At 45.8% G+C, this 25,630-nt stretch overlaps 11 protein-coding genes across 13 annotated transcripts, besides 2 other annotated features; 7 read left to right on the forward strand and 4 right to left on the reverse strand.

The window, feature by feature from the left end:
- Nucleotides 1–95: 95 nt before the first annotated feature.
- TSTA_028920 (uncharacterized protein) lies at nucleotides 96–2,078 on the reverse strand (the record flags this gene model as incomplete). The annotated part of the gene is made up of 4 exons (XM_002479999.1): nucleotides 96–844; nucleotides 906–1,240; nucleotides 1,300–1,622; nucleotides 1,677–2,078. 4 exons carry the CDS (start codon nucleotides 2,076–2,078, stop codon nucleotides 96–98), a joined length of 1,809 nt encoding a protein of 602 aa, XP_002480044.1.
- Nucleotides 2,079–2,767: 689 nt separating this feature from the next.
- Nucleotides 2,768–4,633, forward strand: TSTA_028930 (cytochrome P450, putative; the record flags this gene model as incomplete). Its single annotated transcript, XM_002480000.1, has 5 exons — nucleotides 2,768–2,879; nucleotides 2,947–3,010; nucleotides 3,075–3,451; nucleotides 3,512–4,084; nucleotides 4,152–4,633. 5 exons carry the CDS (start codon nucleotides 2,768–2,770, stop codon nucleotides 4,631–4,633), a joined length of 1,608 nt encoding a protein of 535 aa, XP_002480045.1.
- A 454-nt stretch (nucleotides 4,634–5,087) lies between these two features.
- On the forward strand, nucleotides 5,088–7,311 carry TSTA_028940 (uncharacterized protein; the record flags this gene model as incomplete). Of its 2 annotated transcripts, XM_002480001.1 has the most annotated exons (5): nucleotides 5,088–5,138; nucleotides 5,242–5,488; nucleotides 5,741–6,518; nucleotides 6,577–6,923; nucleotides 6,974–7,311. In XM_002480001.1, the coding sequence occupies 5 exons, from the start codon at nucleotides 5,088–5,090 to the stop codon at nucleotides 7,081–7,083; spliced, it is 1,533 nt and encodes a 510-aa protein (XP_002480046.1). In that variant the 3' UTR covers nucleotides 7,084–7,311. The 2 variants fall into 2 exon arrangements, with proteins under 2 accessions (XP_002480046.1, XP_002480047.1); XM_002480002.1 differs by having other exon boundaries at nucleotides 6,577–7,311.
- Nucleotides 7,312–8,155: 844 nt separating this feature from the next.
- TSTA_028950 (glucosylceramidase, putative) lies at nucleotides 8,156–9,765 on the forward strand (the record flags this gene model as incomplete). Its single annotated transcript, XM_002480003.1, has 5 exons — nucleotides 8,156–8,488; nucleotides 8,543–8,638; nucleotides 8,702–8,859; nucleotides 8,917–9,308; nucleotides 9,371–9,765. The coding sequence occupies 5 exons, from the start codon at nucleotides 8,156–8,158 to the stop codon at nucleotides 9,763–9,765; spliced, it is 1,374 nt and encodes a 457-aa protein (XP_002480048.1).
- Nucleotides 9,766–10,848: 1,083 nt separating this feature from the next.
- On the forward strand, nucleotides 10,849–12,509 carry TSTA_028960 (uncharacterized protein; the record flags this gene model as incomplete). Its single annotated transcript, XM_002480004.1, has 2 exons — nucleotides 10,849–10,933; nucleotides 10,981–12,509. 2 exons carry the CDS (start codon nucleotides 10,849–10,851, stop codon nucleotides 12,120–12,122), a joined length of 1,227 nt encoding a protein of 408 aa, XP_002480049.1. The 3' UTR covers nucleotides 12,123–12,509.
- Nucleotides 12,510–12,536: 27 nt separating this feature from the next.
- TSTA_028970 (uncharacterized protein) lies at nucleotides 12,537–13,690 on the reverse strand (the record flags this gene model as incomplete). The annotated part of the gene is made up of 2 exons (XM_002480005.1): nucleotides 12,537–13,510; nucleotides 13,567–13,690. 2 exons carry the CDS (start codon nucleotides 13,688–13,690, stop codon nucleotides 12,537–12,539), a joined length of 1,098 nt encoding a protein of 365 aa, XP_002480050.1.
- Nucleotides 13,691–14,121: 431 nt separating this feature from the next.
- TSTA_028980 (uncharacterized protein) lies at nucleotides 14,122–15,466 on the reverse strand (the record flags this gene model as incomplete). Its single annotated transcript, XM_002480006.1, has 3 exons — nucleotides 14,122–15,132; nucleotides 15,184–15,290; nucleotides 15,360–15,466. The coding sequence occupies 3 exons, from the start codon at nucleotides 15,464–15,466 to the stop codon at nucleotides 14,162–14,164; spliced, it is 1,185 nt and encodes a 394-aa protein (XP_002480051.1). The 3' UTR covers nucleotides 14,122–14,161.
- Nucleotides 15,467–16,807: 1,341 nt separating this feature from the next.
- Nucleotides 16,808–16,827: a microsatellite.
- Nucleotides 16,828–16,886: 59 nt separating this feature from the next.
- Nucleotides 16,887–18,512, forward strand: TSTA_028990 (alphaN-acetylglucosamine transferase). Its single transcript, XM_002480007.1, has 2 exons — nucleotides 16,887–17,539; nucleotides 17,607–18,512. The coding sequence occupies exons 1-2, from the start codon at nucleotides 17,023–17,025 to the stop codon at nucleotides 18,422–18,424; spliced, it is 1,335 nt and encodes a 444-aa protein (XP_002480052.1). The 5' UTR covers nucleotides 16,887–17,022; the 3' UTR covers nucleotides 18,425–18,512.
- A 167-nt stretch (nucleotides 18,513–18,679) lies between these two features.
- Nucleotides 18,680–18,704: a microsatellite.
- A 213-nt stretch (nucleotides 18,705–18,917) lies between these two features.
- On the forward strand, nucleotides 18,918–20,050 carry TSTA_029000. Of its 2 annotated transcripts, XM_002480008.1 has the most exons (3): nucleotides 18,918–19,127; nucleotides 19,178–19,291; nucleotides 19,347–20,050. In XM_002480008.1, the coding sequence occupies exon 3, from the start codon at nucleotides 19,387–19,389 to the stop codon at nucleotides 19,789–19,791; it is 405 nt and encodes a 134-aa protein (XP_002480053.1). In that variant the 5' UTR covers nucleotides 18,918–19,127; nucleotides 19,178–19,291; nucleotides 19,347–19,386; the 3' UTR covers nucleotides 19,792–20,050. The 2 variants fall into 2 exon arrangements, with proteins under 2 accessions (XP_002480053.1, XP_002480054.1); XM_002480009.1 differs by having other exon boundaries at nucleotides 18,918–19,291.
- A 161-nt stretch (nucleotides 20,051–20,211) lies between these two features.
- TSTA_029010 (adenylate-forming enzyme AfeA) lies at nucleotides 20,212–22,190 on the reverse strand (the record flags this gene model as incomplete). The annotated part of the gene is made up of 3 exons (XM_002480010.1): nucleotides 20,212–20,665; nucleotides 20,728–21,866; nucleotides 21,927–22,190. The coding sequence occupies 3 exons, from the start codon at nucleotides 22,188–22,190 to the stop codon at nucleotides 20,212–20,214; spliced, it is 1,857 nt and encodes a 618-aa protein (XP_002480055.1).
- A 556-nt stretch (nucleotides 22,191–22,746) lies between these two features.
- TSTA_029020 (integral membrane protein TmpA) lies at nucleotides 22,747–24,267 on the forward strand (the record flags this gene model as incomplete). The annotated part of the gene is made up of 2 exons (XM_002480011.1): nucleotides 22,747–23,258; nucleotides 23,685–24,267. The coding sequence occupies 2 exons, from the start codon at nucleotides 22,747–22,749 to the stop codon at nucleotides 24,265–24,267; spliced, it is 1,095 nt and encodes a 364-aa protein (XP_002480056.1).
- Nucleotides 24,268–25,630: the final 1,363 nt, after the last annotated feature.

Consider the following 25,630-nt stretch of genomic DNA (forward strand, 5'->3'; position numbering starts at 1 on the left):
TTCCTTATCTTGACCTTGGTCGAGGCTGCTCATTCAGACTCTAATGAAGGAGGTCGCTACATATAAGGGTTGGGACTTTAGTAGATCAGCTATTATCACTTTTTTCCCACGGCTGTGAGAAGAATGTCCTTGGTAGCATCATCCGAAAGTGACGTGACACCCTTGTTCAAGCGCCAGGCAACGTGAAGATCTGGGCGAACGAGCACAACATCACGTTCCCAAAGATCCCGAGCATGCTGCTCATTTGGTAGATGAACAGTGGCAATGGGGATGCCCAGATGAGAGGCAGCGTCCTTGAACCTCGAAGCAAAATTTCCTCCCGTAGTAAAATCAACTAGACTATAGTCAAACCCCAAGAGGTCATGAATACTGGTATCGCCATCGCGGAGGAACACATGTGGTGCGCGAGCTCCGGGAGATGTGGACGGAATGTAGTTTCTTTCATTCCATTCAGGAGTCTCCTGGTCATCTGTACCCTGAAGTACAATAGGAGAGGGGAAGTTTCGATATCCCATTTCCACTCCCAAGTATTTATTTTCTCCATCGTTAGTTAGCACATGAGACCTGATGCGATCACGTAGACTTTCCCCTTTCTCGTCTGTTGATATGACAGTACCTTGGCCCTCACCGTGGACCCATTCAACATACGTTCTATGAACCATTCCATGAACGCCTGACATATGGACATTGCGATCCGCTACGGGATGGCGTTCAATCTCATATGAGTTTAATAACTCCTCTCCGCCATGACCATTGAGAACTGCAGCAAGTTTCCAGCCAATATCGAACGCATCACCTAGACCGGTGTTCATTCCGTATCCGCCGAGGGGTATATTCTGGTGGGCTGATACATTCATGTCAGATACGATGGTGTATCTAAACCTAGCATAATTTGGAAAACTCACCTGCATCTCCAGCTAGGAATACCCGTCCTCGATTAGATCTATAGTGCTCGGCAACGCATATATGTCCTGTCCAAGCGCTCGTCACGAGAATCTCATCGATGTCGATTTTATATCTTCCGCTGGACCCACCAAGCACCTTGAACACGACTTCGTAAGGATCGAGCAATTCAGTGTTGGTGTCAGGGGGTATTGGCATGTGCACTGTCCAGATGTCCTTCTCGTTCTGGCTGATAATTACACCCCCATTGCAGAAGAAGATGTGCCAAAACTGGCCCTGCTTATGTAGCCTTTCGAGATCTCGAGACCTAAAATGGACTAGGAAGTTTGTCATAGGTCTGGAGAGGGAGCGTGTTAGTAGTGAACATTGACTGGAACAATAATCATTCATGCATACATTGGACCTCCGGTAAGTGGTATCTCCAGGCTACGTCTTACTCGACTGCTAGCTCCATCGCAGCCGAGTACATATTTCGTACTGACCACATACTGCTCGTCCGTTACGCTGTCGCATAACGTAGACTCGACTGCGTCGTCTAGTTCACGGAGAAATTCGAATTTCACGCCGAAGAAGCAGGCGACAAGAGGCTCTGCCTCAACTATTGGCTTCATCCAAGCTTCGAAGATCGATTGAGAGCATCGCTGGTACGGCTGCCGAGGCATAGTCCCGTCATTCGTCTTCTTGATTCGTTCTCTGTACTCGTCGGGCGATTCGAGGTCCTTATACCAGATTATTAGTATCTCTGTTTCCAGACTAGAATACTATATCCTTACCCATTTAGCAACCAATTGTCCTCCATCCGAAAGTCCGGTGCTAAAAAGGCAATCTAGCGAATAGTCTCCTGGTACGCCTATAGGATGGGTCAACGGTTTGTTCTTTTGTGACATAAATTGCCAGCTCCTATTACCTTGTTTCCGAAGGTCATCAGCAAGCCCCAGCCTATCTAGCAATTCCATAGACCGAACATTGGTGATGTCCATTTTGGGCCATTTTGTTGTCTCGAGATTGCGCTCGACAAGGATTGTCCGGATACCACGCTTCGCAAGCTGGAAGGCAGTGACCAGTCCTACTGGGCCGGCCCCTACAACTAGTACTGAAGCATTGGAAGGGAACTTATGCCCATTTGTTGGGGAGTTTTCCGTTTCCTGTGTAGGCTCAATTGATACTTTTAGCATATTCTACCAAGAGCATTTCACTGAAATGCAAATTGAGATAGGGATATAATTTGTGGACTTACCATTTTGAAATACGATCAAGGGACTTGGGCAAATAAGATAAAGGACGTTGGCTTGAATAACTTGGGACAACCATGAGTGTACCTATGCTTTGATATATATAGGTACAACTCGGTAAATCTGCATGCCGGAACATTGGAAAGCCTGATACGTGATTGGTATAGTGTAACCGTATTTCAAATTGCCAAATCCAATGTAATGTCGTGCATGTATCTGAGGAATGCAAAAATGAAAATATCCTCCAATCCCTCATAAAATACCGGTCACTTTCCTAAATAGGAAGGAGTCCGATTTTTCCCAAAAAGGAAACATGCAGACAATTCAGGGATCAGGGAATCGACATTGAAAGATTGAATCGAATAACACAGCATCCTCGAGAATATCGAGAAGATTACCAGGACATCCATACAAGTGAATTATGTGGTATCACGGTAATTCCCCCGGGGAATTCCTATCTCGTAAATAGACTTCGTGGGGATTGTCGTAAGCATTTTACAGCCATATATAGATCCAATTTTGTCGATTCATCCCTCTGACAGGTACTATAAAATAGAAAAATTTGCCACCGTAACAGCTTTCTGCAGTTATAATCAACATAATAAAATTACGAGATATCTCAATATCTCAATATGGTTCTTTTATCATTCCAGACACTTGCGTTATTCAGCGCATTTCTCGCAGTCGTCGGTCTGGGCTATGTCTTTCTTTTCTTTGGAAGAAGGGGCCAGAACTATCCAGATGGTGAGTTCGAAGCCTTTGTTGCATATATCAGATTTACTTCACCGCTCCTGACTCTGATTAACTGTAGGACCCCCAACACTTCCAGTGATTGGAAACATACATCAAATTCCACGGAAGGGCAGCCATTTTGTGTATGAAATATGCCACGAAGAGGATCCTCATTGTTGAATAGAGCTGGTCACTGATACTTCTCAGGTTCACCGAAATGGGCAAAAAGTACGGCGGCATGTTCTCACTGAAAATCGGAACCGGCACTGTCATTATCCTAAATGACCGGCGAATTATAAAGGAACTTCTCGACAAGAAAAGTTCAACAACAAGTAATCGACCAGCCTCCTACGTGGCACATACTATCACTGGTGGGGATCATCTTCTTGTGATGGACTCTACCCCTACCTGGAGATTATTTCGAAAGTTACTCCATCAGCATTTTATGGAATCCGTGTGTGACAAGGAACATATCAATCTCCAGAATGCAGAAGCCGCACAGATGCTACGTGACTTCGTTCTCTATCCAAAGGAGCACATGCTTCACCCCAAACGGTTTAGTAACAGCGTGATTATGAGCATACGTATGTACATTGCTGTACTTTGGAAATGTGACTAGATGCTGATGATCATCAATTAACTAGTTTTTGGAATACGAACCCCTTCAAACGACACACCTCATATGACAAAATTGTACGCTTTAATGGATAACTGGTCAGAAGTAATGGAGATTGGGGCAACACCGCCTGTGGACATGTTTCCATTCTTGAAGCTCATTCCTGAGCGCTTTCTCGGAAACTGGAAATCTCGGGTTACGAAGGTCCAGGATCAGATGAATTCCCTATATAGGGAGACATTGGAGCATGTCATGGACCGCCGGAAATCAGTTGGCAGTCGTGGCTCTTTCATGGATAGAGTCTTGGACAAAAATGACAAATTGGGTCTGACACCGCATCAACTGTATTTCCTGGGAGGTGTTGCAATGGAAGGAGGATCCGATACTTCGTCGGGGATCATTATCATCTGCATTCAGGCTCTGACAAAATATCCAGAAGTACTGAAAAAGGCCCAACAGGAAATTGATTCTGTCGTTGATGAAAGTCGAACTCCGGTGTGGTCAGACTTTGCGAAGCTACCATATATCACCGCTGTCGTCAAAGAAGCTGTGCGATGGCGATCTGTTGGTGGACTCGGGTTTCCTCACACACTTACTCAAGGTATGTACACCTCTTTACTTTTTTTGTCTACAAAAGAAAAGTAAATAGGTTATCTAACACATGGAAGATGAGTGGATCGACGGCAAGTTGTTACCAAAGGGAGCCAATGTTTATATCAACATTTGGGCTCTCCACCATGACGAAGGAAAGTTCCCAAATCATGATGTCTTTGATCCCGACCATTACCAGGGGTATACTCGGTTGGCGCCAGAGTACGCAGTTTCAGGTGACTATGACAACCGGGATCATTATGGATATGGAACTGGACGTCGCCTGTGCCCCGGTGCTCACCTCGCCGAACGTAATCTATTTCTTGGAATCGCCAAGCTCATCTGGGCTTTCAATTTCGAGAAAGAAGTAGACGATAACGGGAACCCGATAGAGGTTGACACAGACCCCGTATCAGGATATAGTGAAGGATTTCTGATCGGCGCGAAGCCATTCCCTTGCAAGATTACGCCACGTTCCAACAAGAGGAGAGAAACAATCATGGAAGAATTCCGGAGAGCTGAGAGGGATGTATTCTCAAAGTACAGCGGTTTACCATAGTGAAGATTATCCTGATAGTCATTCCGAGGAACATCTGAAATGTACGGAGTATGGATTTGCCTTTCAAGCTAATAAAGTGGGTTAATCACCAGTTAAAATACACAGTCTTTACCAATAGTACCGTATTTTAATGTGGGCAAAAAACAAGTGTGGCAAACCCCGCAATTTGTCTTTACATAATCTGGGGACTTCCCCAGTTTCTTCCCCAGTCACTTGAACCTAAACCGAACTCCTCTTTTCTTTCTGTATACCCTATCTAGAATTTACTACTAGGATTAACGGTCTTTTTGAAGAGGAAAATATAGGACGAATTGAAAACTCCCAGATTTTGGGATACAATGGATGGCCTTGAATTCGGCATTTTGTCAGGCCCGGGTTACACCTCATACGGGAGAGCACTTTCTGGTCAATCGGTGGGACGTGCTTGCGCCGAATGCAAAAGAAAGAAAATAAAATGCGACCTGAAACGCCCCGGATGCTCTCTGTGTGTAAGGAGGGGGTCGAGGTGCGTCTATCCAACGCGTCGATTGTCCCGGAGACGCATTGAGAGTACCGATCAAGACATTTCATGTGAAGAGCCGAAGGATGTGGTGGCCAAATTTCATAAGAGGATTAAATCATCACCACCGACCATGGATGAGCTAAATGCTCAAATGAAGCAACCCGAGATCAACACGGCTAGCCCCTTTGATGATCTGCTCAGCCCAATGTTTCCAATGACATTAAGAGACGACCACGCTGATGTCCTATCTATAGCCACATTGGATGAATCATGGGATTTGAATACTTTAGGAAAGTGCACCTGGTTGGAGTCTTTCTTTCCGTCCGGCAACTGTCTAGATGAAGGACTAAAAGGTATGGGAGAGAGCCATGGTCTGATTCAGTTGGCCGATCAAGATTTTATGGCCAACCCATCTTCCTTTGAATCCATGCCAATGGAAGGATATAGTCTTACTATTCCCCCTGGAGTTGCCGATGAGTTGATCGATCTATATTTCGAAAAGGTTCAGGCGTCCTTGCCTCTATTTCGACGATCGAGTTTTCCTTTGAACTGCATCAATAGCTCCAGCGATTGGAATCACAGATATTGCAATCTATCACCTACAGCTCAGTTACTCCTTAATGGGATCTTTGGTCTATCAGCCAGGTTCAGCACTTCTCTGTTTCATTCAATGGACCCGGTAAACAGAGGAAATCAATTCACTGAACGCGCATCGGCTCTGTGGGATGAAATTTACAAAGATCACAAATCGGACATCCGTTCTCTACAATGTCTACAAGGACTTATTCTAGTTACATTCAATGCCTTGCAATCTGGTCCTTCGGAACATGCATGGAGTCTGTGTGGACATTGTGTACGCCTCGCATATGACCTGGACCTTCACACCATTGATGCAAATTATGATCACAGGGAAGAGAGTCTTGATGAGTGGGTCGCACTAGAAGAGAAACGCCGCGCTTGGTGGACAATCTGGGAGATGGACACCTTCTCATCCGCTATGTCACGAAGACCTTTCGCAATAGACTGCCGCTTTACTCAAGTTCTACTTCCTGTTTCTGATATAGCATGGTACAACAAAACACGAGTTCCTTCGGGATTTCTAAATCTGCATCTAGATATGCCTTGGAAATGTCTTTGTGACTCCCCAAATCAAGAGCCGAGGGCCTGGTTCTTGATATCCCTGGCTGCTTTCAGACACTCTTTCGAAGTGATGCTGTTACCAGAGGCACATCCACAGTTACTGCATGACGCTGAAGCGATGATAGCATGCTTCGCTCTAGCATTACCCCAAAACTTTCAAACGGACTCGGGATCCATGGTTTTTAACAAAACTAATTTTGCGAGGAACAACTGGATTGTCTGCACATTAATAATTCTTCAGTGGTATTGTAACCCCCATGTTCCTCTTTGGCGAGCAAGAGCTGACATATCCTGCTGTTAGTGCTCGATCTTTAATCGAGGTTAAAATGCATCAACTTGGCATGAATAACAGCAAATCGTACGAGACAAGTTTCTCAGCGCGCCCATCAGATATAATGTCTCGCAATTTGCACCAAACATGTACTTCAAGTCTCAGCGAGCTCATTAGTGCCGCGCAATCAATGTCACCACAGTATATACCTGTCTGTTCTCCCTTTATTCTCTGTGCCCTACTCGGGCCCGGAACGGCCCATGTTCCAGACGATCGACTCTCTCAAGCAGATCGATCAAACCAATTGTGTGCTGAGACTATCAGACTTATTCTGCGCAACTACGGAAGATATTGGGTTATAGGGAAGGTCCTTATGGGTACGCCACACCTACTGGTTGATTGGTTTCAGGGCTGACACTTGCTTTAGAAGTGCTTGAATTGCATGGAAAGTCGGGTCGATCCTCTGCCACAACAAGCAAACACTCATATGGAGAATTTAGGCCACAGTGGCGCGGATTGGTTGACAGTGCCTATTGATTTGGAATGTAAAGGGACATGACAGCCCACTCAAGTCATCGCATGAAGCAGATTGTGATGACGTGATCCGTATCTGTCTTATGTTGAGACATTACCAGCTCAGGACACCCTTCAGGAGATGGAAATGAAATGCCAACACTTGCGTTGGAAAATTTGATCCCGATATGTATCAAAGCCAACATTATTATTACTGCATACTATCTAATGAGAATACCTATCAATCGTTGGTATAGCTTTCTCGAATTGTACTTCTTCGTATATTGGTTATATTGACAAGATCACTATTCAAATCTAGTTTCCATCTGTGATGCTTACAGTTGGCCGCAAATTATAGAGATAGATGCCCGCAGGCGTATTAAACACCTAAATCTACCGAGAGACCAGCTTGAATTCGGTGTAATTCATCATCCCTACATTCATAGCATGAAGAATTAAATACAGACCACTCGAAAGGTTTGCATGCATACCTAGATATGTTTCTCAACCCCGGTCTACTCCTCTATCGAATCTAGCGGAGCATCGGCAACTGGTAATATGCGACATTAACGACGATAGTTCAGTTCACTGCTCCAGTAGACCTTGACTCAAAGTAGCCCCTGACTAAATTGGCTATTGCTTTTCACACTTTTATTACCCGGAAAAAGTACAGTTCAACGTAGCTAGGTACCTGGCACTGAATATTACAGGGGCTTTTATTTCACACACCTGCTCGATATTTAGCCGGTCTCTTCCCCATGGGGAAGAGTTGCGGGTCACGGACAGGGAGGAAGCACCATGACGCTTTCTATTAAGAGCATATGGTTAAGACAAACAATCGTACTTCTATTAAGCATTTATGTGGCTGCATAAGAGGCGTGGATTGCTTGGCTCTCGAGGGGTGTAGTTACGTAGGTGGTAGAAGCCTTGAAACATGACAAGGAAATAATTCTTCCGCCTCTTAAAAGTGCGTCTCTTCTCTTCATTAATATAAATAGCCGGTTCAATGGTTCTTCAGAGGGAATTAAGATTCTCAAATTCCTCGTCTTCAGTTAAAATCTTTTTACCACTTTGACAAACCCGTGTCTATTCAACCATGCGTACATCTACATCCCTTATACCACTGGTAATTAGTCTATCTCTAGACAGTGCCTTAGGTCAAGTAAAGATCAACACCGCTACAAAATACCAAATCATCGACGGTTTCGGTTTCTCCGAAGCTTTTGGTTTTGGGGTAGGCGTGCAAGATGCACCAACCACTCAACAGAATGAGGCTCTCACGTACCTGTTCGATAAGACCAAAGGTGCCGGCTTTACTATTCTGAGGAACCGGGTTGCGGCCGATCCTGGGAATACCATTGAGCCTAATAGTCCCGGTTCAGCTTCTGGGGCGCCGACTTATAGGTGGAATGGTGACGACCAGAGTCAGGTTTGTAGAAGCATTGTTTAGTAGCAATGAAGGAGTACTGATGTGAAAATGAAGGTTTTTTGGTCGAAAAAGGCACGTCAGATGGGGGTGGAGTACATCTACGCCGATGCATGGAGTGCTCCGGGATTCATGAAAACGAACAATAATTACGTGGGTGCTTGAAACAATCAGAGAGTGAAAGAAGTTTCTCGGTTTGCTGACTCCATCTACCAGGAGAACGGCGGTTATCTTTGCGGCGTGACCGGTGAGACTTGCTCTTCCGGTGATTGGAGACAAGCATACGCCAACTACTTAGTTAAATACCTTCAAGACTATGAAAGTGAAGGTATAACAGTTGACTTTATCGGATTCTTGAACGAGCCTGAGTTTGCGTTAGTTCTCACTTGCCCCCAAAAAGACTTAAATAATCTAACATGACAGATCTGCAGAGCGTCTTACGATGCAATGCTGTCAGATGGAACAAAGGCAGCATCCTTCATACCAATTCTCCATTCCACGATACAGAAAGCAGGACTTAGTACCGGCATAATTTGCTGTGATGCCGAGGGCTGGAATGATCAGGTCACCTACACGGCGCAGCTCATTGAGGCTGGAGCAGAGGAATACCTTTCCCGCATCTCATCCCATTGGTACACCTCCAAAGGAACCTCTCCCATTAACACGACATTGAGGGTATGGGAAACCGAGTATGCGGATTTGGATGATGGTTTCAGCACTACCTGGCATGCGTCCGGTGCGTTCAACGAGGGTTTGACGTGGGCTGGTTATATCTACCAGGGTCTGGTAGACTGTAACCTTAGTGCTTTTCTCTATTGGATCGGTAAGTGGCAGCGTTTTTCTTTTCGGAAACATAATTTTCAAGCCCTGACAAAAATAATGTAGGAGCCCAATCAAATAGCAACGCTGCTGGCCTCGTCACCCTCCAAGGCTCTGGCTCTTCCACGACCGTGACTCCTTCCGCAGCACTTTGGGCATTTGCAATGTTCTCTCGCTACATCCGTCCCAACGCTGTGCGCGTAGGAACTTCAGGAGCACCCAGTAACACTAAAGCCGCAGCGTTTGTCAATACCGACGGAACCACCGCTGTGGTCATGCTCAATCAAGGATCAACGGCCCAGAGTGTAACTCTCGGGGGTGTAACAATTGCTTCTGCCGTAGCGTATGTAATGGACAGCTCCGTCTCGTCACCTACAACTCTGTCGACGTCTATCAGTAACGGTAGTGTCGAAGCGACACTTCCAGGCTACTCGCTTGTCACTTTCGTGATGACCAGTTGACAAGGCTGAGGAATGTGGGATATCGAATGTCTACATGTCTTACTAGGCATCATGCTGACCCTAGAACAGAACAACTAGTTTATCTAGCTATTCTAACATGCGTAAAGAATAATTATACTCTATAACAATTGACATTTGTAGCGACGGCCCGTTTTCGGGCTTGGTTGTTGTGGAAGCCAGCGTCGATTCTATAATATTTCCAAGTGGCACTATCGATAGTGTTCCCCTCTACTAATTTGTTAGGCCTTGAATGCTTTGGAAATCTTTATCGAATGCAAAATACGTGGTGGAGCCATAAGGGGCCACGCAACTGCGATCTGTGTGACAAGTCACACCGCCAGCTCACACTACACTCGCCACCCCAAGTGGGTTACATAGATAAAGCTCAGGATGAGTAAGATTGGAATGTCCTAACTTAGTTATTATTATTATATCATGCAGCTCTAATCACATGATTGCCTAAAACTGTAATAGTACTAGTGCCTGGTAGCCTGATCACGCCTGAAACTTGAAACTCGCTCAGCTCAAGTCCACAGTGTATTAAACTGACTATACTACTCGCAATAGCCATTCAAACTGATATTGTGTACTTTGGGACCACTTATCCTAAATGTTGAACCAGGGTTCTCGCCCAACATGGCAGCGGAACGTCGTCCCGATCGAACAAGAGGAAAGATTTACTGGCACCCGGAGCAGCTCAGAGAGGACGACATATTCAAGGCGGCTCTCCGGGTCATATGTCTTCGATTCGCCATCCAGCTATTCGAGGCGACTTTCTTATTCGCGCCCGTTCGAAATCCAGGGCAGCTCAGAGAGACCGATATCACAGCTTTCTGAGTCATGGTCTCAGTCCTTCTCTTATGCCCCCAGTGATGATCCAGCAGATAGCTACCTAGGGGGGATCTCTTACTCTAGGCCCCAATCCGAGATCTTCACGAGCAACTCGGCAATACCTCCACGCGAACTCTCAAGGCCAGGAATTGATTTATCTCAACTGTAAGTTTCCATTTGTTGACCTCCTAGTTAGTAAATGAGGATCAGACTGACAACTCTTCAAGGAATGACATTAAAGTCATAGTTGTCATGGGCGTTACAGGGTCTGGAAAAAGCACCTTTATCTCTCTCCTCGCTGATCAACCTGTTGAAGTAGGACACAGCTTGCATTCGAGTGCGTATTCAAGACGTGGCACATGCACAGAATTGACACATGAACAGGTACGGTGGACATTAGAATCTACAGCTTCGACGACGAGCGCGAGGGGACTATAGTTCTCATAGACACACCGGGGTTTGATGACACGACGCGGTCAAATACCGAAGTCCTCAAAGAAATTGCATTCTTCCTCGCGGCTCTGTATAAACAAAACCTCTGCTTTTGCGGGATCATCTATTTGCACCGAATAACTGATCCGAGAATGCAGGGATCCACGATGAAGAACTTGCGGATGCTCCAGCTAATGTGTGGCAAGGAGAATTTTAAACATGTGGCTCTAGCCACAACTATGTGGGAAAATATGAAATCGTCCGAAAAAGGAGAACGAATCGGCCATCAGCGACTGATGGAGATGCGGCGGCCCGATTTTTTTGGGCAGATTCTTGGTGAAGGGAGAGACATCATACAGCACGACGGGTCCCCGGAGTCTGCTCGCAAAATCGTCCGTCTGCTAACCGAACAGAACAAAAAGGTTGTGCTTGACATCCAGTATGAATTGATCGATGAGGGGATGTCTCTGGACGAGACTAGTGCCGGGCAATACCTTCGCGAAGATTTTCTCGAAGCTCAAAAAAGGTTTGACGCAGAGATTGCGGAGTTGCAAGGAATTATGGAAGATGCAATGAATGAGAAAGATGAAGAGACCATGCAAGCAATCAGAGCCGAAAGGAAGGCTGCTGAAACAAGAATCATGCGGCATGCTCAAGACTGGGAGGGTCTCAACATTACGATGCAGCAATTGACTCATGAAAAACATCTCCAGTATCGCGATCTCGCCATGAATTTTCGTGAGCGAGAGCAAGCACGATCTACTAAAATGCAGGCCGCCGAGAGGCGGATTCGCGAATTGGAGATTATGCTCAACGAAATGGAACGAGAGAGAAAAACTGAAAGCACCCGGATCTCTCGAGAGTCTCCGCCACGCAAATTGAATCGCTCGAGAGAGCAGACACGTGATCGTCAGCGCGAACGACTTGAATTGCACAGAGATCTATCACAGCCCACGATAGAGCGTCGAATAAGACCAAGAGGGAAAAGGAGAGAAAGCCCTATACTTATGTTATTAAAGGGAATGTTCGGAGGGCTGTTCGGATATCCGGAAGACGAAGGGAGTCCTTGGGTGATAAGACGCCAAACAAGCTGAAGTTCTACTAGGGGGAATTTGGTGTAATAACTGCACGAGCTATCTATTAAGTTCGTTTATTATATCATCTAACGCGCCGTTGATGTCTCTTCAATGGGTATTTCTAGACTCGCGATAAGTGCCTTGCTAGGTTGAAGTGTTGGTAGGATAACGGCCGCATGCTTGATATGCAACGTCTTCTGGGAGTGATTACAATACAGTTCAATGATCCAAACATTTACTTTGTTCTCACTGAAAGAACTTCACATGACTATACAGCTGTTACTCGGTGGTGATTTGAAAGTCTTTAGTGACGGATGGGATGAGTCTCTACATCGCGGACCACATGCTCCACAGCAGAAATATTTATCAGAATCACAGAAGCAACAATCTAATACGTACTTAGCATAAAATGTTCTACACTATATCAAAATTTTACTCACGATAGTAATACTTTCGGCGAGTCAGCTTGCCACGACATTTCACACATGTCCTTTTTGGTGTATACCCGATGCAGACGTATTGGCGCTGGTAGTATCGGTTCAGTCTTTTCGCCCGACGTTTTCTCCTCTTCAATTCTCCCCTTTCCCGCTTCTCTAGCTCTTTAATCTCACGCCTACGTTGTCTTTCTTGCCTCTCCTTGTCCGCCTCCAATTTCATTCTTTTGCGTTCGTAATCGCCTTGGGCGTCTTCCTCTTCCTGGGTGAGCCGGTGACGCTCTATCTGCCTTTGTGCCTCCAGGTTCCGTTCCATCTCCGCCTGCAGCTTTCTCACTTCATGCTGTTGTCGACTTTTTTGTCTTTCTATATCTTTCTCCAATCGCTTTTTCTCTAGCCGGAGGTTCTCCTTTAGTTCCCGCTCGAGGTCATCTACCTCTTTCACTAGCTCTCTCAAAGCAGCTGTGTCCTCGGTAAGCTTCCCTAGATTCACAATCTCATTTTGATCTTCAAGAACAACCTTCGCCTTTTCCGAGAACTTTTCAAGAAAGCGCAACCCAGACTTTCTATTGTTTTGCAGCCGAACAATCTGAGCTCCATGCTCGAGCATAGAACCCCACAAATCTCGTAACTCTTTCTCTCGTCGGAATGCGAGAGCGACGTCTTTATCAGGGACTTGTTCCCAAAATACGGTTGCGAGTTTCACATTCTGGAGGGCATCTTTACCGACCAACTTGCGAAACATCTGTGTGTTTCTGAGAGCACTTCCTCCCATTCTTATATCGGAGATTCGATAGAGGTAGATGATTCCGTTAAGTCGCCGACCCGAAACCATTGACTTTTCCAACCATATCAAAATCAGCTCCGTCACCTCTATGTCCGATCGGTAGGAGCCATCAAACCCGGGAGTGTCAATCAAGATGTAATTGATTCCTTTATGAGAGAAGTGGTATTCGCAGACCTCCTTGGTCTCTTTAATATTATTAGTCTAGTTACGCTGTAGTGAATAATTTGGAATCCCAACTTACCGGACAAGAGAGTATCTCCAACCCCTACATCTTTACTTCCAGTGACGAGCTGAATAAATGTACTTTTTCCTGAACCCGTTGCGCCCATAACTGCAATTATCACGACGCTATTATCTTTATCCATCGTTACAAGTAGCGAAACTTCAGTGATTATAATGTGTTAACCATCATTGGGCCAGGCTGACCAGTTGACAAGCAGAAGGCTGCGGCCGGAGCTGAGAATCGGAATAATATACCATTGCGCCAAAAACGGAACCCCGTTACAGGGTTGGCAATTTGACTGGTTTATGAAGGTATTCCGGCTGACAGAAACTAGCTCACTCTCGGTAATGGAAATATACTAACAACATGCTAGCAAAAGTGCAGCGATAGAATGATTCACGGGTGATATATTTATGCTCAAGGTCTTTTATACTGGGTTTATCTATCTCCTGGGTGCCCAGAACATTGGCTTGTTGATTATTAACCTACTTAATACTTGCCTTCAGGTGGTGTTTTCATACAGGGTACAACAACAAAGGAAGTAGATATTACAACCTAATAGCAGTCGTAAAACATGAAAGAACAGAGCTCATATTGACGTCGGACGAATGATCTACATAACAACGCATGGGGTGTGCAGCCTCCTCAGTTGCTCCCTATATCTCTCGGCTTTTGCCTTTTCCAAATCTTTCATCAGTCTTTCTTTAATAAGTTCTGCTTCAAGGTCATTCCTAGATTTGAGACCATCAAGTTCCGCCTCCTTCTTTAATATCGTTTCTCTATGCTCGAGTTCCAATTCATAGGCTTTTTGACGCTCTAACTGTAACTCTTCATCCCTTTGTTTCTTAAGTTGCTCCCACGTAACTCTCATTCGTTCCCTATCATCTCGTTCTTCCTTCATTTTCTTCTCCACGTCTGCCTTCACTCTCAAGAGTTCCTCCCGGTAATGAGCATCATTCAGTTTCTGGGCCTCCTCGAATTCAGCTCGGAGGTCGCGCAGTTCCTGCTTGTGTTGTGACCGGAGTCGGTCGATCTCGGCATTGACTTCGCGTCCTGCTGCGGTTTCATCCAATGTTGCACCGCGAGCCATTTCTTCCTGAATTTGCAGGGTCACGCCACCAGGTGCATCACGGCTGCGCTTCGAAAGAATAAAACGGATGATCGCCAAGGCAGAGACGAGACCGTTATCTTGTCGGAAGACTTTACTGCCCTTTCTTATCATCCCTGCCCAGAACTCTTCATTTTGTTTCAGCTCGATCTCCCGCTTGATAGCTGTGTTTACTGGCACGAGACCCCACATGGTTGTTCCAAGGACAACACACGACAACCGATCTTCCCCGCAAAGCTGTTTGAACATTCGAAGATTCCTCAGAGCTGCTCCGCCCAGTCGATTGTCATTGATGCGGTGCAAATAAATGATCCCGGCGAGCTTAATGTTGGCTTCGTAGGATCGATTCAACCAAGCGGCCACCTCGCGGAGGACGGCGGTTTCGGTGCGATGGGTATCATCAAAGCCAGGCGTATCGATGAGGATCACCCGTTGATCATCGATGTCAGCTTCGTGGGCTTCGACGCTCCTGGTGACTAGAAAGTATGTTACTTTGCCGCCTGAATAACACTGTTAGATCTGCTTACAAGATTCAAGTCCCTCGCCAGCTCTGGCTGTTGGACAAAAGTAAGAGATAAATGTGCTCTTTCCCGCTCCTGTGACGCCCATGACAGCAATCACAATATCATTTGCCCTTGATCCTCATACCAATACATTAGCAAGTGTGAATCTCCGCTTGAGTCATTCTGTCATTCAAACATACGTGATTGTTACCGGAGCGGGATCATCAGCCATTGTGATGTCCTCGTAACGCGGCGGAATTGAACTGTAGCGGTCCTTGGTTTGGGAATGGTACATTGACCCTGCCATGAGGAATAAAATCAAAAATTGACTTGCTCTTAAGTGTGAAAAACCTCGAGCTTACTGATTGTGGGAAATAATTGTGTCTGTGAGCTGTGAGAGCGAGCAGAGCCGCAGACAGGCTTTCGGGCCCCACGAGGTTCTCAAGCCGGAGGCATCAGGCTGGCACTTTTCATGCTGCTTGGATCGCAAAGAGGTTGCTAGAATTATGCAGAATGAGGCAGGATCCAATCAGAGAATCCTTTTTAATTTATCACTTGACATGAACCAGGATCTCACTGACCACTCGAACGAAAGAAGGCTGCAGTACGCGTTGCCCTTCCCTGCAATGGCCACCAGGTTTCTCAGGAATCAGTCCATCCCTCAGTCGAGTCGCTATTGAGCGCATCTTCGGATTTAGGATTACGCCCACGAATCCGAGTAATTTTGTGGCATTCGTGGTCTCAGTGTGATATATTATCAGCCTGTCATGATGAACCCTCAAGACTTTGCCAATGTGACGTTGTGCAAGGGCTGAACTGGGCACAACATAGGATAAACTGCTTATGGATTGCCCACAGAACTAGTGTAGTAGTGTAGCCAATTTATGAGACCCAGCTCCAACTGACTCCCATACACGATGCTTCATTTTGCTATTCTGCCTCCCACATGTAGCTTGTAGGCTATGACATGCTCCCCTTCCAAGCCCCTTTCGTGTGTTAAAGCCCGTAGTTTACATTACTGCCTGGACTTCTCCTGCCGGCAAGGCTGCCCTGGCCGACGGTGATGTGTTGACCTGCTAGTGAGGCTGAGGTGCGGGGTTTGCCTATAAGAGCACTGTAGTGTACGGAAGTGGGCACAAAAGTTTTCATAACTGCCAAATCTACTAATACTGTCACGATAGTGGGTGGACAGGGCGTTACCGAGGGTCTGTGACAGCTTATAGGTACTAATAATTGGGTCTACATTGATGAATCAAGATGTAACAGATGGATAGGCTTTAAGGCAGTGGAAATATTTACCTAATATCTCTCATCTCCAAGAAGCTCAAGGAATGTGTATTAACTCCCGTAGAATCTAGCATACAGATTAAGAATAAATCAATATATATATAACCCAAAATCATCATTTTCCCATCCCTACACCTTCGCGACATTCATTACAGCAAGTACAGAACGGATTCCTTCAAGAGCCGAACCAACCCTTTTCAAGAAATGATTCGGGGTTAGGAAAGCCAACAAGATCACAAGCAGGGCAACTGAATTAAAGATAGCTACAAACACACTAGAGGAGTTGAAAGCACCTGGAACAAGGCGAATTTCCTTAGATATAATGATATCGCGTCCCTGTTGTGTACAAATAGCCCTAATCGATAAGATAAGATAAGATAATCCTATCACGTGCATTTTCCTCAGGGAGGCGCGGAAGTCGAGGAAGGAAGAAAGGAGTTGGACAACTTTTCCATCTCATCAACCTCAACGACAATAATGAAAACGACTGGTTCGCTTACATTCGCTTAGAAATGATTGCGCTTTTTGCTCCTCACAAATAATTTCGTTCTTTGTATTTCTTTATAGCCTTTCCCCATGCATAGACACAATTTATCGGCGACGTCGATCCGCAAGAAAGTTTCTTTCGACCTTGCAGACTTGACAGACGATTCAGACCCAGAGGATTATCGAGACGACTACAAATCAGACTGGTCGCCCCGATCAGCCGTTACCGGCATAACGCCGCGCAGACTTCGCAAATACGTTATAGCTTCTCTTGTCTTCTTCGTTGTCCTTTATATCACCTTCAATCGATCACATCCGCCTCGGGGTCTATCTCCCTACCTCAATTATGACGCTATCGACTGGTCGCGATATGCTTATACGCAATATGTCACCGACGAGACATATTTGTGTAATTCGGTGATGGTGTTTGAAGCTTTGGATCGTTTAGGGAGTCGAGCGGACAGAATTCTGTTTTATCCGAAGAGTTGGGATTTGTTTGTGTCCTCGGAGAAGGATCGATTGAGCCAACTTTTGAATCTGGCGCGGGATAAGTACAAGGTTCAGCTTGAGCCGGTGACGATGGATAGTCTTCATGAACATAAGTCGGGTATGTCTGTCAATTTTGCCATTTCTCATTGTCGTCGCAGCTGACACGCTCCTTTTTTTTCCTCTAGAGGACCTCGCTACATGGGATGAAAGCATCAACAAATTATGGGCTTTCCGAGAGACGACCTACCATCGCATCCTACAGATCGATTCGGACACCCTCATCCTTCAGAACCTCGATGAACTCTTTTTCCTTCCATCTGCTACAGTCGCCATGCCGCGGGCATATTGGAGTTCTCCCGGGACCATGAAACTTACCTCTCTTTTGGTTTTGCTTGAACCCTCATACAAGGAATACAAGGCGTTGATGGAAAAGGTGCAAGGGGTAGAGGCGGGTCAACTTGGAACGAACCGGGATGAGTCGCACGAATTATATGACATGGAATTACTTAATGAACGATATGGCGGATCGGCACTCGTCCTGCCGCATCGGCAGTATGGCCTGGTGACGGGGGAATTCCGTACTAAAGATCATCGGAACTTCCTGGGCAACGATTACGAGACTTGGAATCCTGATAAGGTTCTCAGTGAGGCTAAGCTCGTCCATTTTTCAGACTGGCCGTTACCCAAACCCTGGATTATGTGGCCTCACGGACAGCTAGCAAAAATGCAACCCGTCTGTGACCACAACCCCGGCACACCCCAGGAGAGTGGTTGCCGCGACCGCGAAGTATGGAAACAACTCTACGAGGACTTTCGGCTGAAACGAAAGGATGTGTGCAAGCTTCTCAGCTATCCTGCTCCGGACTGGCCACCAAGGCCGAAGGATACCTCGAACCTGCCGAACCAGCCACCGCCTAAACAACCTTCTCCACAGGCGCCTTCGGTCGCTTACGATGTGGATGTGAATGCAAATATCGATGCCAAGACAGAGGTCGATGGGTGAATATTTTAGCTGTGCATTGCTGGCGTTTGGGTTATTCTGGCGACTGCTACCAGAGGCTGTGTAGACATATATGTATACATATTTAGAATTAAAATACTGTATAATATATACTATGTATGTTCTATTGCTCACATTCCTTGAGATGGTGAAAGTTCCTGTCCTGACCCAGCGGCTTATCGCAGTCCAGGATCATGACGTCACCGTCCGATAACATCGATTTTCTCCCACAACAACAATCTTATTGACAAAAGACAGTACATATATATATATATATATATATCTTCATTAGAATTGATTTAGGCTGAAAAACATTCTATGCAACCACCATGTGCCTTTAATCCGACTGTATTTTTCCTCTCGAAGAATATCCTGTCAACCATGACGATCGTCCTATGATCGATCGAGCGATTCACTATCCCATGGACACCCATCAATCGATACAGTGGATACTTGGATACTTACCACGCTGTTGACACTTTCAACCGATGTTTAGTGATCGGATTGATCCACGTTCCAAATATCATCTCTCATATGATTAGCTGAAGTGCGCGGCCCATGTCGTCCCATAGGTATACGGATTAGAGTCTCCAGCCGCCAAAAGGGACGGGTAAAACGTCATGGCGCGGATTTTATTGTATGGGACTGGTTGACTTAGCTAGCTGACAGGGTTGATATTATATTTGGCTGCTCGACATCGTTATTAGTATTTGCTCCTATTTATTACTATTGTGGCTTGGTCTGACATTCGATGAGTGACGTCAAGGAAGACGTGCGGGGAGATATTTATTATCTGCGTCACTTATACTTCCCTCTTCTTCATATACAACACCACAGATAGACACGCCCACGCCTCTATACTACATTCAGGTATGTAGACCGTCAACTGATTTAGGCTGACGATACTCACATCTTCTGGAAATAGCCTGATTATACATAAAAATCATCTCGAAGCCACCGCCAACATGCCGTCTATGCACGAACGTATCCAAGAAGACCTCAAGCTCAAAGAGCGCCAGCTCTGGACAGCCCTAACATCAGCCGATCCCGCCCACGCCGTCAACAAACTCTGCTCTCCGAACGCGAACCTGATCTTCCCCAACAAAGACATCATTGCCCTTAACCCGGATCAGCCAGAGCAGAACGAAAAGACACTCCAGGAAGCTTTGGCGCCGCCTTTCCATCGCTTCGATGATTTTTCGCTGATGAACGTTCGGCCCATGGTTATTGATTTGATGGCGGGTACTATTACGTATCGAATCAGTGCTTATCGGGGGAAGAAGGAGTATAATGCTACTGGAAGTACTACGTGGGCTCAGGGTAGTGATGGTGAATGGAGGATTGTAGCACATCAGGAGACTTTGCTATAATTTTGTTTTTTACTTCTCTTCGCTTCTTCTATTATTACTTTATATTTCTATGACTTGATGATTCTGACTGCTTGAATTCTCGATTCCTGGTTTTACTTGCCCTATCCACCAGAACGGGTATGAAATATCGGTCGAGGTGGGAAGATGGAGGACTTTAGTAATGAGCGTGGAGCTGTGTTCTTTTTGTTACTGAGCTATTTCTTGTGCCTTTATTCTCTTGTTAAGAGTTCAACCATGGCAGAATTCCTGAGACTATTCTATTTCACAAAACGTAAGGTTAGTATAATGGTCGATTAAGTAATGATTCAACCACGGACAACTATATGTCTAATCATGTACTAAATCACACGATTTAAAAGACGGGGAAGATATGTTCCAACAAAACTAGCCTCCTGATTAGAATAACCACGCAGAGAAACACTAAGGACGCAATTCAATTCGTGCTGCCTCGGCCCCATTCTTCCTCTGCCCAATAGACCTTAGCCCTAAACTATGTGCTGACGACAACGCCCTCAGATTCTCTACTTGTGGTTTGAAAAACAACAGACTAGATACAAGATCTCGATAAGCACACATCTCCACAAGCTTGAATCGCTGAATTTTCCCACTAGGGGTGCGTGGAATCTCATCTACAAAGACCACTCCGCCAGTCAATGACTTGTAGCTCACGAGTTGATGGCGCGCGAATCGGTACACTTCGTCACCTGTAAGTCTGGCGGCTGCTATGGTCTTGCGCCGGACAACGAAGGCGCGCACAAGTTCATCTTCATGTTGGTCGGGGGTGTCTTGCTTTTTGATGCCGACTGCTGCTGCGTCGGCAATACAGGGGTGTTTGAGTAATACGCCCTCGATCTCGGCTGGTGCGACTTGCCATCTGGTCATGGTCATTGATTAGCAGGGAGATTTATCAGGACAAGAGTACTATAAATGACCTACCCCCTGACTTTGATAAGTTCCTTCGCTCGTCCAACAACGTAGTACTTTCCATCGCGAACGGTGACTACATCTCCTGTTCGAAACCAACCATTCTCGTCTTTGGCATTGGGTATACCTTTGTACTCCATCAAGAGTCCAGGGCCACGAACGTATAGTTCGCCAGAGGTATCCTCAGCCGTAACCTCCTGATCATCAATATCAAGTAATTTGACCTCATAATTCGGGAGCAGGCGACCTATACTCGCGGTTGCATCGCGACATCCATATCTCACCTGGAATGCAACTCCAGCCTCAGTCATGCCCCATAGCTGGCATACTTGGGCCTCCGGGTGCAGCTTTACCTCTAGACGTTGTGCCGAAACCGAGTCGAGAGACGCCCCTGCTGATCCAATATATCTCAACGACCTGAAAAACTCGGACAGCTCAAGATCAGGGCACTTATTCAATGCATGCACCATAGCAGGTACCATAAAAGTCTCCGTAATTCGGTAGAGATAAATCGTCTTCACGAACTGCGCAATGTCGAATCGTGGAAGTATGTAGCACGTCTCTCCATACCGAATGGGCCAGATATGCGTGAACAAGGCACCAAAGAGGTGGAACATGGGGATGCAGATTAGCCGAGTAATATCGTATGGTGTGTCATAATACAGACTCTGATGATGCATGACGATAGAATGATGGGAAAGTAATGCACCCTTTGGCAGACCTCCAGTTCCGCTGGTGGTGTACATAGCTGCTGGAGTGTTCATGCAACGGTTTATATTGTCGAATCTGATCCAGTCTCCCTCGCCATGTCTAAGAAGAGCTGAGAAATTCAGAACTTCTTTATTTCTGATATCTTGAGGATACTCATCTTTCCTCGCAGCTTCACCATTTGGGCCTGATGGTGGTGGTGACAGCATCTCCGTAAGATAGGAAATGGCGTACTGATCCAGGACACAGATGCGGTCCTGTGGTATACCTTTTGCTTTGGTAACTTCCTGCAAAAGACCCAGCCCAGTAGGTGCTGTGATAATCAGCTTGGGAGTTGATAATTCCAAGAAATGCTCCAACTCCGCATATTGACTTGCTGGGTTAATGCCCATGTATATCCCCCCAGCACCAATGATGCTGTAAAATATTGAAGAGTACAAGACCTGTTCTCATCGACATCAGCATGACAATTTCAAAATGTCAAGACACGGAAAAGGTTATACATTATTTGGCAATGTTACAAGAACACACTCCCCTGCCTCTAGATTGGCCCTCTTCTTAAGGCCAGCAATAACAGTTCGGACGAAAAGCCGCACTTGATGTGCATTCAGCGACAAACTCGGATTCTCAGCATCGACATACAAAGGTCGATACTCATCGTAGGCAACGGGCTTCTCGTCAAAAGCAAAGGACAGCAAGTCCTTGTAGACTGGGCGCATGAAATGCGCATTGTGCTCCATGGAGGAAGTTTGGCCACCCATGGCCATGTACAAACAAGATTCTGATAATGCTTTGATTTGAATCAGCATGTAAGTGGAATGAAACTCCAATCATATACAGATGAGAAGATATACCGCTGGGTCCGAGAGTTCATGTATTTATTTCAAAATCAGGAACTCACGGTCTAGGTCTCTAAAACTTGGGAAAACAAAGCACTATGCATCAGGTTAGATAGAGAACATTTGAAAACTCGAACTCCTTGAAAGGAGATAGGTCTTCACTCAGCCTGGGCTATGTGCACTACTATTAGTTTACAGACTAATCAATTTACGTCAACACCTATGCGCCCATGTGGGTTGATCTACTTCAGTAGCTCGAAATGTAAGGCTATATATTGAATTACGCTTTGTTACAGTCGAAGCTGGACTAAAAGTTCTGGAGAATGTTGATCTCGGGGATTGCCATATTTGAAGCAAGCAGAAACGTTATCTACTACTTCGGGGCCTATAAATGAGGTCATATGTTATAACTTTGAAGTTACTACATAACTTCTTTTGTCAGGCTCCGAATCTTTGAAATCTGAGTTGTCCCTGTTCTTCCAGCATGTCTCGAGGTTCATTTCCCACGACTAGTTCGGAAACCCTAGGTAAAGGAGCACTACAAACTTCCTCTCGGACACAAACCAAAGAATTGAAGACGACTAGCGGACATTACAGCAGTACTGGTGAGGACGTCGAAGCACAGGCGAGCAAACGCCAATCCAGGCCAAGAGCGTACTGGAGTTTCATTCGGTATACAGTACTCAATGTCTACCGCCGCCTGTTCACTATCATCTTCCTCGCCAATCTCGCCGTGTTTATCACAATCATGATTACTGACCAATCCTCCCTCTTGGTTTTTGTCAATGCAATCGCGGCCAACTTGACCGTTTGTGGTCTAATGCGGCAACCATTGATAGTGAATACGATATTCCTGGTGATCTGCTCCATCCCCCGATCAGCTCCGCTACGACTACGACGAATTGCATCAAAGGCCTTCCATTTGGGTGGTGTACACAGTGGATGTGGAATTGCATCATTCGTATGGTACATCGGACTAGTGGCCTTGATCTCCAAGTATTACTGGTGTCATCCGTATGACTGTGACAGCGCTGATGGGGAGGCACACCAAGTGCCCACCATCTCCACAGCTGTGGTTGTTTTAGCCTATATCATTCTGATATTAGTGTTGTTTATTATCAGCGCGGCTTATCCAGATTTTCGATTCAAGCATCATAATTGCTTTGAGCTAACGCATCGCTTCTCCGCTTGGATAGTGCTTGCCCTGTTTCTGGCTCTCCTGCTGATTTTCTCGGATAATGCTCGGAAGGTACAAAATTTGAGTCTAGGGCAATACCTCATCCGGTTGCCCGCATTCTGGCTACTCATGATAGTGATTGCAGCTATTCTTCATCCTTACCTACTGCTGCGAAAGATCAAAGTCCAGTCGGAACCACTTTCTCGACATGCGATCAGACTTCACATGAATCATACTCGAACTAGTTTCGGTCTAGGAATCCAACTCGCTAGGAACCCCCTGCGGGACTGGCATTCATTTGCAACTTTTCCGGATACTGCGGTTGAGACAACTTTAAGTTCAGGATCGAAGTCCCCTACTTCGTTTTCCTGTCTGGTATCGAAAGCAGGTGACTGGACAGGCGAAACCATTGAGCATCCGCCTCAATACCTGTGGAAGCGGGGGGTTCTAGTCCACGGCTTTGCATACGTAATGCGTCTCTATGAAAGGATCATTGTGGTTACGACAGGATCCGGTATCGGGCCATGTCTTTCATTCCTCGGTGATGGTAATAGGCCCGCGATGCGAGTAGTGTGGCAAACACGCTCGCCACTCAAGACATATGGACAGGGGATTATCGATCTAGTCAAGCAAATGGATCCTAACCCACTGGTCATGGATACTGATATGACCGGTCGTGTCGATATGGTGCCCATAATTGAGAGTATGGCGATGGAGTTCAGGGCCGAGGCGGTCTGCGTGATTAGCAACCCTAAACTGACCAAAAAGTTGGTGTATGACTTGGAGACGAGAGGTTTAGTGGCTATGGGGCCGATCTTTGATTCGTGAATGGATTGTTTTAGGATTTTATTTATGACATCCCATGAAAAGTGTTACTGTGCCCGGTTTTTATGGCAGGTGTTGTTTGAGATTGCTGAGAATTCGACATCCCGTTCGACTACCGAATTAGGAAACGAGAAAGGCCAACAATACGAGCCGTAGCCCGTGTTGAATAGGAACCCACTTGACAGACGCGAATATTGAGACAAGTGTACAGCAGCTGCATTCCAAATCTAACTAGATTTCTGTTCGTTGACAGGAAGTTGCTCTTGTGGCGTAGCTATCTTGTCTAGCGATCCTAGTCAAGTTCTAACTGTGTTGCCGGGGCAGGATTCGCTTTCTAGGTAGACTTTTCTCAATATTCTTTATTGCTTCATTGGAGTCACATAGCCAATCTAATAGAATTGATCGTACTGCGTACGTAGTCCATGTTTGATTCATACGATGTTCGACAACCTCAAGGTAGTGGGCCGATATGGCTGGCCACTAGAATTATTAGAATATGAGATGTGAGATCTGCGAACTCTATATCTAGATTGCCTGTTAGCACAAATGTACTAGACTCATAATACAATTGAATATAGACAAGGGAGAGGAGTCACCCGAACTATAATCGGTCTTTGATTATTGTCAATATACATAGTAGACCAAGTGGATATAGTGGATTCCATAACAGGGAACTCCTATGACTAGCTCAAACCCCATCTCTTAATATTTCAGCAACCACGCGGTATACACGACTTGTCTTTTGAAAGATGATCTTCAACATGCAGTCTAGCACGCTGCTGGTGCATGCATGGACTGCAAAAATGACAATTGGGGTGACCGTGACAGATGCTGATGGGCCAATCTAGGAGGGAGCTAATGAATTAGGCTTTATACTAACGATTTGAGGCTTGGCCACCACAATCCCTTCAATTAGTTATCTATGGCTGCCCCAGCAAGATTCGAAAATCTTAATCACTAGTCGATCCCGGCAGATTGGCGGCTGTCATTGGCAAGATTCGCTTTCTGGACTTCGCATCCACTTTCTCGGCAAGACCTGATGTTTCTTATAATCGACTAGTTTAGCATGGAGTGCCCCAGAGACCCAATGGTAGTGAGGGACAGGTATCTCGGCAAGACGGGACGGTGAACAAAGAGGCGCATGACAAAGTAGATCTTGCGTTGGGCACCATTTTCATGAATCGTATCAGAATAGGTCAAGACTGCTGCTCAATCATTGAGAAGTAAATCGATTATTCAGGTCTTCCCACAGGATTCTCTTGAAACTTATGTTTGTCCATCTCCTAACGAGAATCCCGGTCTAATTCGGTTCCCAGCATGGGGGATCTATGGAGGGATTCACATTTCTCAGCTGTCATTACTCAAG

Source organism: Talaromyces stipitatus, genomic scaffold (assembly GCF_000003125.1).
Source record: "Talaromyces stipitatus ATCC 10500 scf_1105507295541 genomic scaffold, whole genome shotgun sequence".
Classification (NCBI taxonomy): domain Eukaryota; kingdom Fungi; phylum Ascomycota; class Eurotiomycetes; order Eurotiales; family Trichocomaceae; genus Talaromyces; species Talaromyces stipitatus.